General features: G+C 28.8%; 1 protein-coding gene across 1 annotated transcript in view; it reads left to right on the forward strand.

The window, feature by feature from the left end:
• The window catches only part of Rim (Rab3 interacting molecule), a 63,259-nt gene that overhangs the window by 8,662 nt on the left and 35,959 nt on the right, over nucleotides 1-18,638 (forward strand). Inside the window, exons 2-5 of the mRNA XM_074253904.1 lie at nucleotides 2,320-2,595; nucleotides 5,356-5,583; nucleotides 5,667-5,901; nucleotides 18,036-18,252. Coding sequence (XP_074110005.1) covers nucleotides 2,320-2,595; nucleotides 5,356-5,583; nucleotides 5,667-5,901; nucleotides 18,036-18,252 — 956 coding nt within the window. The remainder of the gene's footprint in view (nucleotides 1-2,319; nucleotides 2,596-5,355; nucleotides 5,584-5,666; nucleotides 5,902-18,035; nucleotides 18,253-18,638) is intronic.

Genomic DNA, 18,638 nt, shown 5'->3' on the forward strand with positions numbered 1-18,638 from the left:
AAATAAGTCAAAAATTTAAACCAGTTAAAAATTGTAAATTTCTTGAAATAATTGAGATGAGAAAAATTCAAGTATTGTAAATGGATAAAGTTAAATTTATAATTTTTCTATCGACTTTTGTTGCATTTTGTGTGAGTAGAAAGTTTCGACTGGTGGTAGCAATGGCAATAGTTATACTTGAAAATGGCGTTTTAAAAGTTAAAAGCGCGGTTTTTTTTTAATCAGCATTTAAAGGTAGAAAAAAATTTACTGAACTAAATTTGATAATATTCTTTTTTCTATAAGGTTCTTATAGACATTTTTAATAGTTGGTACTTTTTAAAAGTTCCGGCAGATGGCGTCAACAGAAGTAGCACTAGTTATACTAGAAAATGACGTTTTGAAAGTTAAAAGCGCGTTTTTTTTAAGCCAGCATTCGGAAGTGTAAAAAAAATTGTTTATTTCAATTTGATATAATTTTTACTCTAAAAACGTAAATATAGAAAAAATTCTGAACAAATCTAAAAGAATCCAAGAGTAATTTGAATGAAATAAAAGTTTCTCATGTCTTCCGTTCATTTTAACTCGGCAATTTTGTTTTTTTTTTTCTGCAATTTCCACCAACTGCAGCTACAGCTGTAAGACGTGAGCGTAAGACTGACTTAAACTCACGAAATGGGCCAATGGATTTACCTTACCATTACGCCACCCATTACCAGCAAACACTTTTCTTTAGCACCAACAAGAAAGAAAGTATCGCGAGTTTGTCGAACTAAGAACAGGAGTTTTTCGGAAATGATTCGACGCTGGTGGATATTGTGACCCGCAGAAATATCGCCAGTGTTTTTCTCAAGAAGTAATACCCTCAATACAGTACTTCTTCTTCCGTTTATTTTTGTTCCTTTTATATTCTGCACATTGGATACATCGGTGACTTGCGACCTGGCTTATACTTACTACCTCAACTCTTGTTACTCTTACTTAAGTTTTGATCATCAATGTTTTACGGCTTCGTACGTGTAACCTCTTGAATGTTTCAGATTTTCGCATTTAATAAAATTCATACATTATAAAAACTACAACCTAATTTTTTAATTAATGAAAAATGAATCATTTTAAAATCATTGATTAATTTGTCTCTTTTAATTCTCCTCTTGAATTGCGTTGCGTCACTAATTCGCGAATTTTATGGATAGAAATTTTTGTACCGGAAATTAATATACATTGATTAAAAAAATCTATGGATTCTCAGTTACATCTAATTATTAAAAATATGAATTAACGTGAAAAAAATTTAGATTTTTATTTCTTGCATTGAAAAAAAAAAAATTATCGAAAAAAATTTGATGACCTGGGGGCACTGAAAATTTCACGAAAAAATATTACAATTGAAAAAATCTGTAGTGGGTTTTAAAGCTGAGACTTTGAAGATTCTAAAAATGCCGGCGAAGACATAAAAATAATTAGTGGTCTAATTTTAATTCTTGTTTAAAGTTTTAAAAACTTTTTTTCCGTAAAAATTCTAATTTATTAACAAAGTCAATTTTTTTTTAATAAATAAATTTTCGCTGGTGCAAAATTATATTTGAAATTGCTTTATGAACTTAATACACAATAAATAATATCAAAAAACAAAAGTGAAATTTTAAAGAAAATATTTTTTTTTTTTTCAATCAATTAGTTTTTGTTTTTAGTGTAATTAAATAAAAAAATTTTTAACTAAGTTGAATGAGTAGTCAATAAAAAAAACAAACTATTCTGAATGGAATTATTTTCTCAAGAAATTCCTTAGCAGAATTTTTATCCTGTTAGAATCCGCAAGCTATAAGATGTAAAAAAGTCGTAATTTTTTTTTATGAAAAGATAAGTCTTCTAAATTAGGTCGTGAATACGTTGGTAGATATCAATACTAGTGACTGATTCCGTTGTTTTTTTACATTTCACTCCCTCTGGCACATCAACTTTTCACCCTCTTGAATATCCTTCGAACTTCAAACAATGCATGGCTTTCCGCCCATTCGAATTCAATTTTCTATTCACGTCGAATTCATGATTTTCATTCTTTTATTTTTATTCATCTTCCTATAATCTTCTTTACTTATTTAAGTTTTTTTATTTTTAACACAAAAATACAAATTTATTCTCAATCCCACTGTTTTTTTTTATCTTCCGTACACGGTTATTTCCAACCAATTTGTCATTTCATTTTCAATAAAAATTCCTTTCAACAATCATAAGTCAATTAAAACTTGAATAAAAAACCTTTCAAAACTTTAAAAAAAAAAAATCAAGAAGATTTTTTTGCCGAAAATTAAGTTTCTTCTTAATTGAAACTTCCAGGTGATATGGGTGTGCATAGTGTGTCGTAAAAAGCAAGAACTTCTGTCAAAAACCGGGCAGTGGATGGTGAAAACCGGGTTGGGGGCCGCGGACCAGGCGATGATGAGAAGGATGCAGGAGGACTTGCAGAATGAAGGACTACCTGGGCGTACAGAGTTGACTCAAGACAAACGCCCGAAACTAGAACGCGCCCACAGCGCCGCTGAAAAGGAAAACCTTCCATTGTTGCAGCGTAGCGGAAGTGCACTTAGACGGCAGTATTCCCAACAAGAACAGGTATTATTATTGTTATTACCACCATCATATATTTTAGATTTTCCTGTTATAGTTTAGTTGTACATTTATGAATAGAAGTTCAAGCTTAATTGCTTCAACACTTATTAGCCGCCGCACTGCAACTGTTACTGCTTGCCTGTGAAAAAATTTTCTGATGTCAGTTGATCTGGTAATTTATAAGTTTAAATGAAAATAAATCTAGTGTAAATTTAAATGTGCAGGTACACAAAAAAAAAAAAAATTTATTGAATTCAAGAAAAATATTCTTAAACTAAGAAAACTCGATTTTATTGCTTCAAGAATTTTTTTTCTTGGTTTTTAAATTATTGCTTCAAAATCTGCTTATGCTTGGTTCAAAAGTATGTTTTTAACTCAATATAATTTAATTCTCAAACCAACAAATATATTTTCTAGGGATAAATAAAAATTTAAACAGCAAAAGGCGCGTCAGCAAACAACAGCCGTATTTCTGATGACACGAGCCATTTTTTTTTTTCGGTTAGTTGTAAGTTTTCATTCTTTACGTTAGAAGACCGTCTTCGCGTTTAATTATTATTGTAATGCATAAATAAACCCAATTTTTATTAGAACAAAATCCAATATAATTAATAACTACTGGGTGTAGAGATTTATCCATCGAACGTATGTAATTGAAGATTTTTATTTACTAGATAACTTAAAAGTGTCTGTCGTTGATAATCTAGTCTTGAAATATTAAAGATATTAAACAATAACTAGTTTCTTATAATTGGAAAATTGCTTATGAAATAAAATGATCCTGACATCATCACAAGAAAATTATTTTTATAAAAGAAAAATAATCTACAGTGTATAATTGTAACTACATGTAATCTACAATATTTGTAAAAAATAATTTTTATAATCAAGAAAATGTATTTAATTTCATAATCAGGAATTTACATTATTGTAAAAATTCACTGAATGATAATTAAAAATTTATCGATAAAAAAAGTATTGCATATGGCTGCCACATTAGTGATAATTGTCAGGAAGTTATGAAAAAAATATTCCATTTACAATTAAATTAATAACAATTGAGCTATAGTTTTCAAATCGGCTCCAGGCATTGATTATACAAACTGTTTAAAAAAATCATCATATCAATGGATTATATTTTTCGAGAGTTATCGTGCTAACACCATGGTTATACCTAAATTTTTAAAAAATTGATGTTTAAATAAACTTTAAAATGAATGAAATTTTTTTTTGATGTTTTTTTTTTATTTAACTCCGCATTCTTTTACCATTTAATCGTATATAATTAATTGAAATAAATTAAAGGTTTAAATGAACGAATTTTAATTTTTTTAAATTCGTAATTTATCCATCAGCGCTTGAAGCATGCAATAAAAAATAAATTATCATTGTAATTTAAAATTTGACGTATTACCTATAAAAAAATATTTTATTAAAATGAATTGGCAAGCTGTAAAGTGAGTTCGGAGATTATGGACGATGAACGACAAAGTTTCGATAGTTTCCGTAAAACTCCATTACATCATATTGTATCACCCACATATACAAAGGATCCAAGTTTCCTGTACTGATAGATAGTGGAATTTGGATAGTGTACCTCCGGCAGTCGTAACTCTGAGTGCATTATCAGTGCAAAGTATCAAGTTGTATCTTGTATCGGCATTGGCACTCGCACTTGCTCTTCATACTTAAACAACTTTATTTATTCTTTCGTGGAAGCGTTATGTGGAAACTCCCCCGGGTGTTTATATTTAATAAAATAGAAGAAGCAAACTTTGATCCGCCGCCCACCGTTCACTTACATTAGTTTCACTTTTTCTATATATATATATATATATATATATATATATATATATATATATATATATATATATATATAAATCTATATAGTTACACCAGTGAGTTTTTTGCCAGAAATATCTTCGGGGTGAACGACCACCGCCTGAAGCGACTCGGTTTCGGCAGGACTGTTTTCAATTTGATATTGAGGAAAGTAGCTTTATAGATATAGAAATATAGAACAATATGTGTGCACATATACATATATATTATGTCGAGGTGCGAAGTGTGAATCGATCATTCCGGTCGGACTAATGGAAAAGTTTCGCACACAAGAACCACAATAGTACTGAAAGCCATTAAAGTTCAATAAACAGATGCTGCTACTCCGACTGTGATAGTGATAGTGGTTGTCGTTGTACTTTTACAGTTCACCTATCTAGTAAATTGTAACCCATCATGAATTTCATTTTACGAGTATTTAATCGCCGATTGTTAATTGTTTGTTTTTATTCATGTTTGTAGGTGATATATTGTAAAGAATAAAAAAAGTTTGGAAAATCTAAAAGTACTACAAAAATTTTTTGGTCAAATCGAAATATTTGTATCCATGAAAAAATTCTTTGATATGCTCGTGAATAATTTTTTAATCCAAAGATAGTGTAAAAAATTTCCGACAGGTGGCACATTACCGCTAAATTCTTTCACTACAAGAGAGTTGAATTTGGATTATTAAGTTTGCATAAAATAAAAATTATTTTTTTGAATTTTTTAAGGGGCTTATTTAACATTACTTTTTTCTATTAACTACTTAACCAATTTTTAATTATTAAAACATAGTATTTTTTTTTTCAATTTTAATGTTATGGCTTTTCAAAAAAAATATTTTTTTTTTTTCAATTTTTATAAAAAAGCCGTAGATCAAAAAAATTTTATTTAAAATTTAAATAAAATTAAAAAAAAATTTTCAACTAAATTTAATAGATTCCAAATCGTCGAATGTCAACAAGTGACAGCGGCGTAGAAATGTCAGTATCACCTCACACGCGTAGTCTGCCAACACCTCACGTGGTCGTGGGGTCATACTCTCAACAAACACCTCGTCACCCAGCGGCCTTTCCCGAAGACGACCCGAACATCTACCGGGGGGAGTTGGACGGTCTGATGAAACAGCACGCCCAAATGTATCAGCGATCTCGCCAAATTTATCAGGTTATTTTTAATTATCAATAAAAATCAAATTGCCAACTGTAAAAAATCCAAAACTCGATAAAAAAATCTTGGACTTTCTCCAGGAACAGAATTCAAACGTGCCGATGACTTACGGTCACTCGGGTGTGGACAACTCGCGAGTGCATCAATCACAGCAGCATCAAATTCACCAGGTACAAGGGAAATATATGTCGCAAACAATCCCACCAACTGGTCAAAATACCGGGCAATTACACCAGCAGCGCAGTTTCAGCAGCAGCGAGGAGGAACGAAGCACACCTGAGTGTGCAAGTGATGAACCTGATGAGTCGGAAAAGGGTGAGTCTTTTTTTAAAAGATATTTCTTTGATCTGCCTTTTTTTCAGCGAGTCACGGATAATTAACCCACTTGTGGTCAAACATAACTTCTACTCGATGTTTTCGTTTGATATGACCATTTTTATTATTATTTATATATTAATTGAAGTTTTTCGCGTCTTATAAGTGCAATCGATCTGTTATAAAGGGACAGTGACAATATATGTTTATTGCAAAGAAAAAAAAAATTTATTTGAATCAAGTAAATAATTTTGAAGAATTTCATTTTCTTGATTTGAGTTGAAAAATTCTTAAATTAAAAAATTTTTATTGGTTTAAATAAATTTTACTTGATTCAAGAATTTTTTGTCTTAATCTAAGGCAATGAAACTCTTTAAAATTATTTTCTTGGTTTCAGAATTTTCTCTTAATTCAAATTAATTTTTTTTTCTGTGGGATAAAAGGATTTTTTAGGATTTAATGAGCTTTATTATCTGTTAATAAATGATTTTTTTTTATTAGACAATAGAAGCCGGTGGCTTAAAAAAATTGCTAATGTCTGTACACAATATTTTACCATTATTAATTTGAAAAACAATTTTGGTAAAATTTTAGAACTGTTAATAATTTAAGTAAATTATTTTATAAAAGCTCAGTCGGTATTTTTAAATATCTTTTGGAAAAACTCTTAAGCATAGACTCGCAGGGCTGTAGTTATGGAATAGTGCTGACTATAAGGTAGTTTATAGTTGATTAGACACAAAACAAACGAGCCGTAATACATCCAACCACGTGCAATAACACCATAGCTGCATAGGGTATCAGAAATATCCAAGGCCTCTTGGTAATTATTTTCTTCCACGTCCATATATATCAGCTCGAAGGGTTGAGGAAAAAAAAAAGAACGAAATAGGAAGAAAAAAGGAGGATAAAAAAATATGTAGAGTGGAGATAAAGGTCAGATTCATTTTGTGTTTTGTAATATATAAATTACCGTTCGGTTTTTTTATTAATGTCAATTGAAGACTTAAATGTACTAGCCTGACAATAATCTTGTTTAACTTTAATGTCATCGGCGAGCGTGTAATATGTATATAAGAATTTATCAAATATATATTTATATATGTATATAGAAATTTTTCTCTGTACCCCGGACTAAGAAAGCGTGCTTACTTATTTTCTTCACTTTGTTAGAACTGAATTTTGTAATCTTATACGATTATTAGATTCTTAAAGGCGACCAGACTATTACCGTAATAGTATTTACTTTGTTTTATATTTAAGAAGGATAAATTTAACTTAGTATTTTAGTCACAATGTATTTTTATTTTTCGATTTGTATCAGTTTAATTTTATTTAATTATTTATACTAAAAAAAAAAATTAACTTGCTTCAGAAGAATTTTGATCCAAAAAATCATTTTTAATCAAAGTGAAAAATTCTTAAATTATCAAAAATTTATTTGAAATTAAGAAAATTTTTTTATCTAAAAATTAATTAAATTTTACAAAAAAATTAATACAAATTACTGCCCAATGCTTTTTAGAGCTTAATTTAAAAAAAACCTTTTTTTTTAAAGTTAAACTGTATACAAAAAACTTTAGTTCAGTTTTTTTTTGAACCATTCCACCGGAAAATGTAATTTTGGTGTGAAAAGGGAAAACAAAATATCCCCAAAATAAATATTCCCGGACAAAATTTCTTAAATAATTAAATTACCAACACATAAGCTTGTTATCGTGTTGTGCCTTTTTATCATAGATATTGTGTGATATTTAGTCTCGGGATTTTTTTTCGGAGATATTTTGCCGGAGGATCAAGACGCTTGATACCTAAAAATGGTCCTAAGATGGCCAAAACCGCTACTTCTACCCTATAGAACAATATTTAGCAAAAAAAAAATTTTGTTTAAATAAAACCATTTACAAATTCTATATAAATATAAAAGAAAATTTTTTTCACTTAAAAAAATGCTTAAAAATAATTTTCTGGACCCAAGATTCTCAATTAATTTTTATTTTGAGTAAATCTTTCAGCTTCTTGAGTAATTTTTAAAGACATCAGCATTACCGTAATTTCGGTCGTACAAAAGCATCCAAATCTTAGAATTCCAATACAGAAGCCTAGTACAATGTTAAACCCTAAATGGCTACAGTGACGAGGAGTAGTTGTCGGTTAAATCTGATTCCAGCCTACATCAGCCTGTACATATCGAGGATCGGGCGTATCGAGGAATGTACCGCTCGCATCATGCGGGAATTCTCGGGTTCCCTATCTTCCCTATACTATCCCGGAACGGTTGTTGCATTGATCCCGGCGATTCTCCACCACCACCACCACCGCCACTTACACTGTCTCCTACGTCCTACGTCCTACGTCCTCTTTCTGTGCTCCAACAGCCTCCATTAATATATATGTACAGATCTATATACAGGGTGTCTCTGAAGTGGCGGGAGTAATTGTTGGGGTCGATAGAGAAAAAAATACTGAATCGAAAGTTCCTGAGCCAAAAATTTTTTTGGGCCATAGAATTTGAGTTATGAATTAAAAACGATAGCCAATCAGAAGCGCGCTATTCGAGAAATGAAAATGAGCGGGGAAGTAGAGGAGACGCGAGAGTGAGATGCTGCAATAGCAGCTTACTCGCTCACACAAAGCCGAGCATGAGAGGGGATTGTGACGCTATGAGCCGAGTACGTAAGTGTGAATGAGTGGATGTATGAGGTCGCAAGCGGACGGCTTAATGTATGAGTGTGTGTCCGTGTATCGCAGCATTATTGGAGGCGTTGTAACGCTGAATTAAAGCTAACCGGGTACTCTAAGACAGAGGAAAAAATTTTAATTTTTATTTTTATTCGAAAAAATTTAATAAAAAAATAAAAAGGCCCAAGATTTAACCAGACCCACAGAAACGGAGAGTAAATTTTTAATTCTCATTTATTTTGCTGGGGATTATTTTCAAATACAAAAAAAAAAAAAAGGCTAAGATTCAACTGGAATCCAAAAAGAGATGGATGAAAAATTTTATTTTTTATTTTTAATCAGCAAAATTATTTTTCTTTAAAAAAGAGCCCAATCTCGACTGGAGCAAGAAAAAATGATTGAAAAATTTTATTATTAATTTTCAATCAACAAAATTATTATAAAAAAATAAATGGGCCCAAGTCTCAACCGGACCCAAACAAACGGATAAAAATTTTTATTACTTACTTAATTTGCTGGAAATTATCTTTAAAAACGAAAAAAAATGCCCAAGACTCGATCGGATCCAAAAAATAACAGTACAAAAATTTTTCCTTATTTTCAATCAGCAAAATTGTTTCTTTTAAAAAAGGCCCAATCTCGACTGGAGCAAAAAAATGATTAAAAAATTTTATTATTAATTTTCAATCAACAAAATTATTTAAAAAAAAAAATAGTCCGCAGACTCAACCGGACCCAAACAAACAGATAGATAGTTTTAATTACTTATTTATTTTGATGGGAATTATTTTAAAAAACGAAGAAAATCGCCCAAGACTCGACCGGACCCAAAAAAAAAAAATAAATTGAAAAATTTTGTTTTCATTTTCAATCAGCCAAATTAATTTCTTTTCGAAACAAGGCCCAATCTCAAACAGACTAAGAGAAACTAATTAAAAAATTTTATTTTTATTATTAATCAAATATTATTTAAAAAAGAAAATAAGCCACAGACTTAACCGGACTTAAACAAACGGATAGAAAATTTTTATTACTTACTTAATTTGCTGGAAATTATCTTTAAAAACGAAAAAATGCCCAAGACTCCATCAGACCGAAAGGGAGATGAATAAAAAAATTTTACTATTCATTTTTAATCATCATAATTAACTTTTTTATAATAAAAGGCTCAATTTCGACCGGACCCAGAAAAAATGATCCAAAAATTTTATTTTTTATTGTTGATCATCAAAACTAATTAAAAAAACAAATGAGGCCCTAGACTCAACTGGACCCAAACAAACGGATAAATAATTTTTATTACTTATTTATTTTGCAGGAAATTATTTTTGAAAACGATAAAAATGCCCTAGACTCGACCAGACCCGAAATAAAATAAATTGAAAATCTTTGTTTTTCTATTTTTAATCAGCAAAATTATTTTCCTTTGAAAAAGGGCCTGATCTCGACTGGAGCAAGAAAAAATAATTGAAAAGTTTTATAATGAATTTTTAATCAACAAAATTTTTTAAAAAAAAGAAAATAGGCCCCAGACTTAACTGGACCCAAACAAACGGAAAAAAAACTTTTATTTCTGTTTTTTTTTTGTTGGGAATTATTTTTCAAAAAAAAAAAATTCCCCAAAACTCGACCGGACCCAAAAAAAGATAAATCGAAAAATTTTATTTCTAAATATTAATTAACTAAATTATTAAGAAAAAAAAAAATAGACCCAAGACGCAGCAGGACCCAAATAAACGGATAGAAATTTTTTATTACTTGATCACCAAGATTAATTTTCCTTGAAAAGAAAGGCCCAATCTCAAACAGACTTCGAATAACTGATTGAAAAATTTTATTATCAATTATTAATTAACAACATTATTCTTAAAAAAATTAATAGGCCCCAGACTCAATCGGACCCAAACAAACGGATCGAAAACTTTTATTTCCCATTCATTTTGCTAGGAATTATTTTTAAAAACGAAAAAAATGCCCAAGACTCGACCAGAGCCAAGAATAGAAGAATGCAAAAATTTATTTTCTCTTTTCAATAACAAACAAAAATTTATTGAACAAAAATCAGCCTAATCTTGACAAGACGATAAAAACTGATTGAAAAAATTTATTATCAATTATTAATTGACAAAATTATTTCAAAAAAGAAAATAGGCCCCAGACTCAACCGGACCAAAACGAACAGATAGAAAATTTTTATTACTTATTTCTTATGCTCGGAATAATTTTTGAAAACAGAAGGAATTGCCCAAGACTCAACCGGACCCAACCAAACGGATGGAAAACTTTCATTTCTCATTTATTTTGCTGGGAATTATTCTGTAAAATAATTTTTCAATTAATCGTCAGGTAAAATGTCAAAAATAAATTAAAACAAACATTGAACTCAAGTCCCAATAATTTTGATATTTTAATTAAAATTATTTTTTAATTAATTGACAGGTAAAATGTCAAATAAGGAATTGAAAAAAAAAATCGCTCTCGAGTCCTGATAATTTTGATATTTTTATTAAAATTATTTATCAGTTAATTAACAGGTAAAATGTCAACTAATAAATTAAAAAAAAAAATTGAACTCAAGTCCGAATAATTTTGATATTTTAATTGAAATTATTTATCAGTTAATTGACAGGTAAAATGTAAAAAAATATACTAAAAAAAAAATCGCTCTCGAGTCCTGATAATTTTGATATTATTATTAAAATTATTAATCACTTAATCAACAAGCGAAATGTCAAATGATAAATTAAAAAAAAAAAATTGAACTCAAGTCCGAATAATTTTGATATTTTTAATAGAATTATCTATCAGTGAATTAACAGGTAGAATGTCAAATTATAAATTAAGAAAAAAATTGAACTCAAGTCCGAATAATTTTGATATTTTTATTAGAATTATCTATCAGTGAATTAACAGGTAGAGTGTCAAATTATAAATTAAGAAAAAAATTGAACTCAAGTCCGAATAATTTTGATATTTTTATTAGAATTATCTATCGGTGAATTAACAGGTAGAATGTCAAATTATAAATTAAGAAAAAATTGAACTCAAGTCCGAACAATTTTGATATTTTTATAAAAATTATTTTTAATTAATTGACAGGTAAATAAATAATAAATTAAAAAAAAAAAAATTGAACTCAGGTCCTGATAATTTTGATATTTTAATTAAAGTTGTTTATCAATCAATTGACTGTTAAAATCCTGAATAATAAATTAAAAATAAATCGCACTCATGTTCTCATAATTTTGATCTTATAATTGAAATAAATTTCTAATGAATTGACGGGTAAAATCCCAAGTATCAAATTAAGTAGTAATCGCACCCAAGCCCTGATAATTTTGATATTTTAATTTAAATTATTTATCACTTAATTGATAGGTAAAATGTCAAATGATAAATTAACAAAACATTGAATTCAAGTCCTTATAATTTTGATATTTCAATTTAAATATTCTTTTTATTCACTGACAGGTAAAATGTCGAAGAAAATATGAAAAGAAATGGCATTCACGTTTTAGTAATTTTGATATTTTAGTTTCCCTTTTTCTTAGCAAAGAAATCATTTCAAAAAAATCTACAGGTGTTTCGGCAGTTCAAGGATAACTTTACTTTAATGTTATTAGTTTGCATTCACATCATTACACTTTACTCCTTTTATTAAGCAATTAAGATTCCAGTTGAATCTTAGCCTTTTTTTTTTTTTTTTTTTTGTATTTGAAAATAATCCCCAGCAAAATAAATGAGAATTAAAAATTTACTCTCCGTAAATTCTGTGGGTCTGGTTAAATCTTGGGCCTTTTTTTTTTTTTATTAAATTTTTTTCGAATAAAAATAAAAATTAAAATTTTTTCCTCTGTCTTAGAGTACCCGGTTAGCTTTAATTCAGCGTTACAACGCCTCCAATAATGCTGCGATACACGGACACACACTCATACATTAAGCCGTCCGCTTGCGACCTCATACATCCACTCATTCACACTTACGTACTCGGCTCATAGCGTCACAATCCCCTCTCATGCTCGGCTTTGTGTGAGCGAGTAAGCTGCTATTGCAGCATCTCACTCTCGCGTCTCCTCTACTTCCCCGCTCATTTTCATTTCTCGAATAGCGCGCTTCTGATTGGCTATCGTTTTTAATTCATAACTCAAATTCTATGGCCCAAAAAAATTTTTGGCTCAGGAACTTTCGATTCAGTATTTTTTTCTCTATCGACCCCAACAATTACTCCCGCCACTTCAGAGACACCCTGTATAATACCATAGCATACAAACTCCCAGTTTTCCTCCCGTCCTCTGTACCGCAGTTCCTCTCCACTCAGCTCCCCCTTTCCCAGTTCTTGGAACGCCTACGCTATTTGCATGACGTCACGCGGCCAACACGTGGGCGAAACTCAAACATCCAATGTACATCATTCACAGTACTGAGCATAGAGTATAGACTCTAGTGTACTAGCGTATACATTCACCATTATACATAAAGACGGACTAGACGATATGCTCACTCCTTGAAACATCAGCGACCCTCTATACTTCTTTGCGTATCTTCTTCATTCCTTTTTTATTTTCCTAACCAGCGTATTAAATCCGTGAATAAAAGTTCCTTTGCAATTTTTATTATTATTATTATTATTATTATTATTATTATTATTATTATTATTATTATTATTATTATTCAACATTACTATTATTATTTTGTAAAATTGGAAATTAGTTTATTTATTAAAATTTTGAATTTTTAATATTCAATTCAAAATTATCCACGGAAAAAAGTAAACTGTAATTTTTGTACCAATTTTTAAAATCATAAAAATAACAATTTTTCGATAAAAAAATAGCTTTAGAAGCTCAATTAAGATCAGTTAATTTTTTCAAAAGATTATTTCATAAATTTAAAAAAAAAGTTATTTTTTTTTTCTTATAAATCTAATACGCAAAAAATTAAATTAAATTGAGCTTAATAATTTATTAATTATAACACGAAAAGAAGTAAACTATAAAAATTGACCGGAGGTTAAAGTTCAAATATCAAGCTTTAGAATTAATCCGTAATTTTCAAAAGTAATATTTATAGCCAAAATATTGAAATTATAAAAAAAACTTTATATCAGGCCTTGTTAGTAGAAGATTACATTTTTTTAAAAATAAGTCCTGGTTATGGTATTTTTAGTCCTCAAGCCAATATTTCAAAAATAAAGATTTAAAATTCATTAAAATATAAGTTTTTAAAGCTCATATCTTGAAAAAATTTTTTGACGCAATTTTAAAAATTAAATTTGACCTTTTACTCTCCAAAAAAATTTTTTTCTAATTTAATTTCCCAACAAAAGTAGAGGGTAGAGCGTAACCTCCGCGCATTGCGCTCAAGGCATCAAGAAAATTGATTTTTTTAGGTTTTATTTTCCTCAATAGATTTCTTCTTTTCTCGATTACCTTTTGTGCAAGTCAAAATTCAATGGAAGAATACTCCTCTATTATGCTTGTAAGTTATAAGTATGGGTATATATGTATTTATTTATGATTTATTAACGCTAGCTGGGCGAAAATAAAAGATAATATGGGGCTATGTGTAACCAGAAAATGTCAACTCAGAGAAAAGAATGCCAGAGGCACTTCCCATATGGATGTACACTAGCACAAACCCCCCCCCCCCACGCACACACACACACATTTATACATGTGCTGAAATACATACATGTGCGTATAGTTGCAATTGTAAAATAATTCTTCAGTTGAGTTTCATTTTCCAATAGTGAATGTTGGTGTTTATTTAAATAAATTGTTTACATTAAAATTTTTAGGATTAGTTTGTTTATATCAGATCGATTGCACTTTGGGGTTGACTAAATTGGCGGGACAAAAATAATTTGAAAAATTTTATTTGGAAAAAAAATAATATAAATTTTAAAAAGTAAAAAAAAAAAATTCAAATTTTCAGGTCAACTTTTCCGAAAAAAAAAATTTTTTTTTTTTTACAAATTATTAAATTTATAATTTTTTGTACCAGCAGATAAAAAGTATAATTTTACTTCGCAACGATTACTGTAATTATATTTAAAAAAAAAAAAAATAATATTAAGGATAAGAAAAAAAAATATTATTGTGAAAAGATGGGAAGAAAGGGTGTTGTTGCTCCCATTCGTAGATGCACTGATAACATAAATATTATAAGAATATAATTTAATTAGACAATAGAGAAAATTAGAACTGTAGTACTAATTGTCAATGAGGTAAGTGTGCTTTTTGTTATACTTGAGTACTTTTTAATAGGAGAAATTTATTTATTAATTATTATTTATTATTTATTCGTCACAAGGCATAGATGCTTAGGGAGATTTTTTAATTTTATTAGGGCCTTATATATATCTTAGATTATGAATATCATATATTATTTGTCTTCTGTACTATGTACCTTGAGAGTTGCGCGAAAGTTCGCCGTTAAATAGCTTAGATGGCGGCACGGGTGTGATAAAAGAGTCTGCAAGTCTGGGCGGGCAGAAATCAGCCGGGAGGTGTTACGTTTTAGTACACATATAAGATTTTCGAACAGCAAGAGGAATATAAGCATGCTAATTTATCTGTGGTGAGCCGGTGTCATCTAACTTCTAAATTAAGACCTCGGAGACTAGGATCAGAGCTTTTCTACTGTACTTTTCTCTTTACTGTTGAGATCTATGTATGTATGTATGTATGTATACAGGGGCGTTCACGAGCTAGTACACTTGTTCTTGTACTTAACTTCTTCGGGTAGTATTTATTGCTCTGGAATTTGGAGCCCAGAGAATAGATATAAAAGTAGGATTTAATTATTTAGCTATTGTTTACTGTCACTGTTATCAAGCTGTTTTTATGGAAAAAGGCGGAATTTTAAAATTTTATTTCGAAAATCAGGAGATGAAAATTTTATTTTTAGGATATTGATTGGAAGGTGGAAAGAAAAATATTCATGGTAAATTTTTAGGGGATTAAATTTTTTTAAATTGTAAGAATTCATACTTTTTCATCAAAATTCTTTTTAAAATTGGTAATTAAACAAAATAAAAAATTAACTTACATAAAATTTTTATAATTCCAAATTTTATATAAAATTAAATAATGAAAAAAATTAAAACGTGAATAATAAAAATCAAACAGTATAAAATTAGAACTTAATTAGAATTACTGATCTCAAATTAGTATTCATCCAATCAAATATGTTCGAAAATTCACATATAGTCATCTATTAATTTTTTCCAATATTAAAAATTACTAAAAAAGTTTATTAGATTGATAAAATTTTTTTACCAATTACTTGCAGCTGTTTTACTTGGAATCATCTGGGAAACTCAAGTATTCTCCGATTAGTAAATATACATACATACGAATGAAAGTACATGCATAGAATAGCGGGGAAAAAGAGATTAAAATACTCGGGAGAGAATAGGGACAAAAAAAGAAGTAAAGTAAACACGCGATGGAAAAAAAAAAAAAAAAACAAAATAATTCGTGTGCCATGATCGTACTTTCAATTTGTCATTTTTATTGGCTCTTATCGTAGTCGCAGTTCTGGTAGTTTAGTAAGCCAATGACTTTTAATAAAAATAGCAATAAAACTCCCGAATAAAAGATTACGGGAATAATATCGAGTTATTTATTGAATATTCACAAAACTAAACTGTTTTACAGCTTTGGAAAAAAAAAAAAAAAAAAAAAACCATCATATTGTTTTGATATATTCTCATAGAGTGTCTATTTAGTTTGTACTTAAGTAGCCTGGAATTTTAGGTGAAAAGCGAGCGCCAATAGTCGCGAGCCCAAGGAGTCCCAGGAGTAAGGCTGGTGACCGAATTTACCGGCAAGTGATGCTCGACGAGAAGATGAAGAAATTTCTCGCGGTACCATTATATTAATAAATGATTTGTGATTTTTATTTACTGTGATTTATTTATCGATTTTACATATACATATTATATACTTGATACTATATGTGTCTATATCGTCGTAATCGTTTACTATCGCTCGCTGAACATAATATGTATAATGCCTCTCTATTCATTTATTCGTACTATTATTGTTATTATTCTATGTTATACTAACATATTAAATTGATACTGAATTTGTTTATTTATATTGTCGATTGTCGATCGTCTATATTTACATCGCTATAAATTATTTCAATATTATGTGTACGTCTGTGTGTGCGAGTGCATGTATGTCCTATGTGCTCATTGATAATTTTTTTATAGTATTTTAAATTATTTTTATGTAAAAAAAATTACACTCCATTTTTTAACACACAGAATATAATCAATAGAGCTCTGTTTATATTTTTTTATTATTTAAATATTTAAAGTTTCAATCGTTTTAATTAAACAAGAACATTAAGACTTTTTTGGCACACGTACACATAGATGCGATTTAACATGTTCAATTTTATTATTTCTGTTACTATCTTTAATTCAGTTCAAGTATTAACTCTCATTAAAAACTCTGTTGTAATTATTGTTTCACTCATTTTATTTTTATTATTATTTTATCGGATTTTTTTTTGGAAATTATTTAATTGATTTAGAAGTTTTAAAAAATTTTTAATCACATTTTTTAATGATAAATAAATGATAATGCAAAATTAGAAAAAAAAAAAAAGAAATTTATTATTATTTATATTTTAAATTTTTCGCGGTATATTTTAATGCGCATGCGTAAAAAAACAGATTTACAAGATAATAAAAAAAAGTTTGGAAAATCTAAAAGTGCACGCCTCATAATCTCATTTTCCATAATAAAATTGATTAAAATAAGATACTTTCAAATCTCTTTATATGATGCATATATTTTTTAGAAATTTTTTTCTTCGCATTATGAGTCGTTTATTAAAAAAATATTGAATACAAAAAAATTTTTTTTAGCTAAATATTAACATTGTAAAGCAAAACACCTTTATAAAATTATTTAATTAATTAATTAATATTTTTATATGTTTATAAATTTCACTAGTTTGTTAATTTAAATAATTTCTTACGAAATTTTTAACATTTTTTGTTTAAAAAAATATGTTTACTACAAAATACAAAAAAAAAATTTACAACAGAGTTTATGAGAGTTAGTAATAAAACATAATTTTTTTTTTTCTATAATAATGAACATACACAGCTCTAGACACTTCCAGTAAACGTCGTCAGCACAGAACAGCACAATGTATGTTTTTATTCCCCATTATAAATTTTTCCCCAAATATTAAATGATTTAATAGATATTTTTTGACTGGCATTGACTTTAACAACCTTGAAAGTGAAAACTGTGGACTGTAGATAGGACTCAACTATGGAGGGTAGATAGAAGTATTAAATAATGGGGTTGGGTATTTAAACAAGGGTTAGCGATAATGATTATGATTGTGATTAGTCAAATAAATAAATAATAAATCGAACGTAAACGAAAAAAAGAAACAAGGAAAGATTTTTGGATCTACTGTAGGGAAGGGGTACTTTCATCATGTGGGAGGCTCAGCGTCGATATCCGGTGGCTCTCGCAAACTTGGCCCTCCCAACGGACATCATGTCACCAGCTCTGGCACAATAACCACCGAATTTAATGGTCACCATCCACCGCGAGAGCCCCGAAAAGAAGAAAACACCCTTGTAAGACGGAGTTTCCGGAGAAGTGGGGATGAATGGCGCGCCGACAGTCGGAGGTGCGTTTTTTTATTTTTATATTTTAGTTTCTTTAGTTATTTTATTATTTATGTTGATTATCGGTTATTTTTTATTTTTTTTCATTTCATATTTTCAGCGAGGTTTCACAAGGACATTGTTCTCTGTTTTTAAATTTTTTTTTTCAATTTTAAAGTCAAAAAATAACCCGAAAAATAATTTTGTAATCTATGAATATTTAAGAAAACATTTTTAAGGGTACTAAAAAAATGGTGGATCCAATTAAATTGGAATTAATCTTTTAAAATATAAAAATAATTGAGGTTTTATTGTTTATTTAATTGACCTATTTATTCTCTCTCATTTCTCCTTTTCACATATATTTCTGAACGTTAAATTGCTTTATTAATTTAATAACACTTGGTAC

Source organism: Cotesia typhae, unplaced genomic scaffold (genome assembly GCF_013202065.1).
Source record: "Cotesia typhae breed Kobodo isofemale line unplaced genomic scaffold, CoteBio_Ctyphae scaffold_13, whole genome shotgun sequence".
Classification (NCBI taxonomy): domain Eukaryota; kingdom Metazoa; phylum Arthropoda; class Insecta; order Hymenoptera; family Braconidae; genus Cotesia; species Cotesia typhae.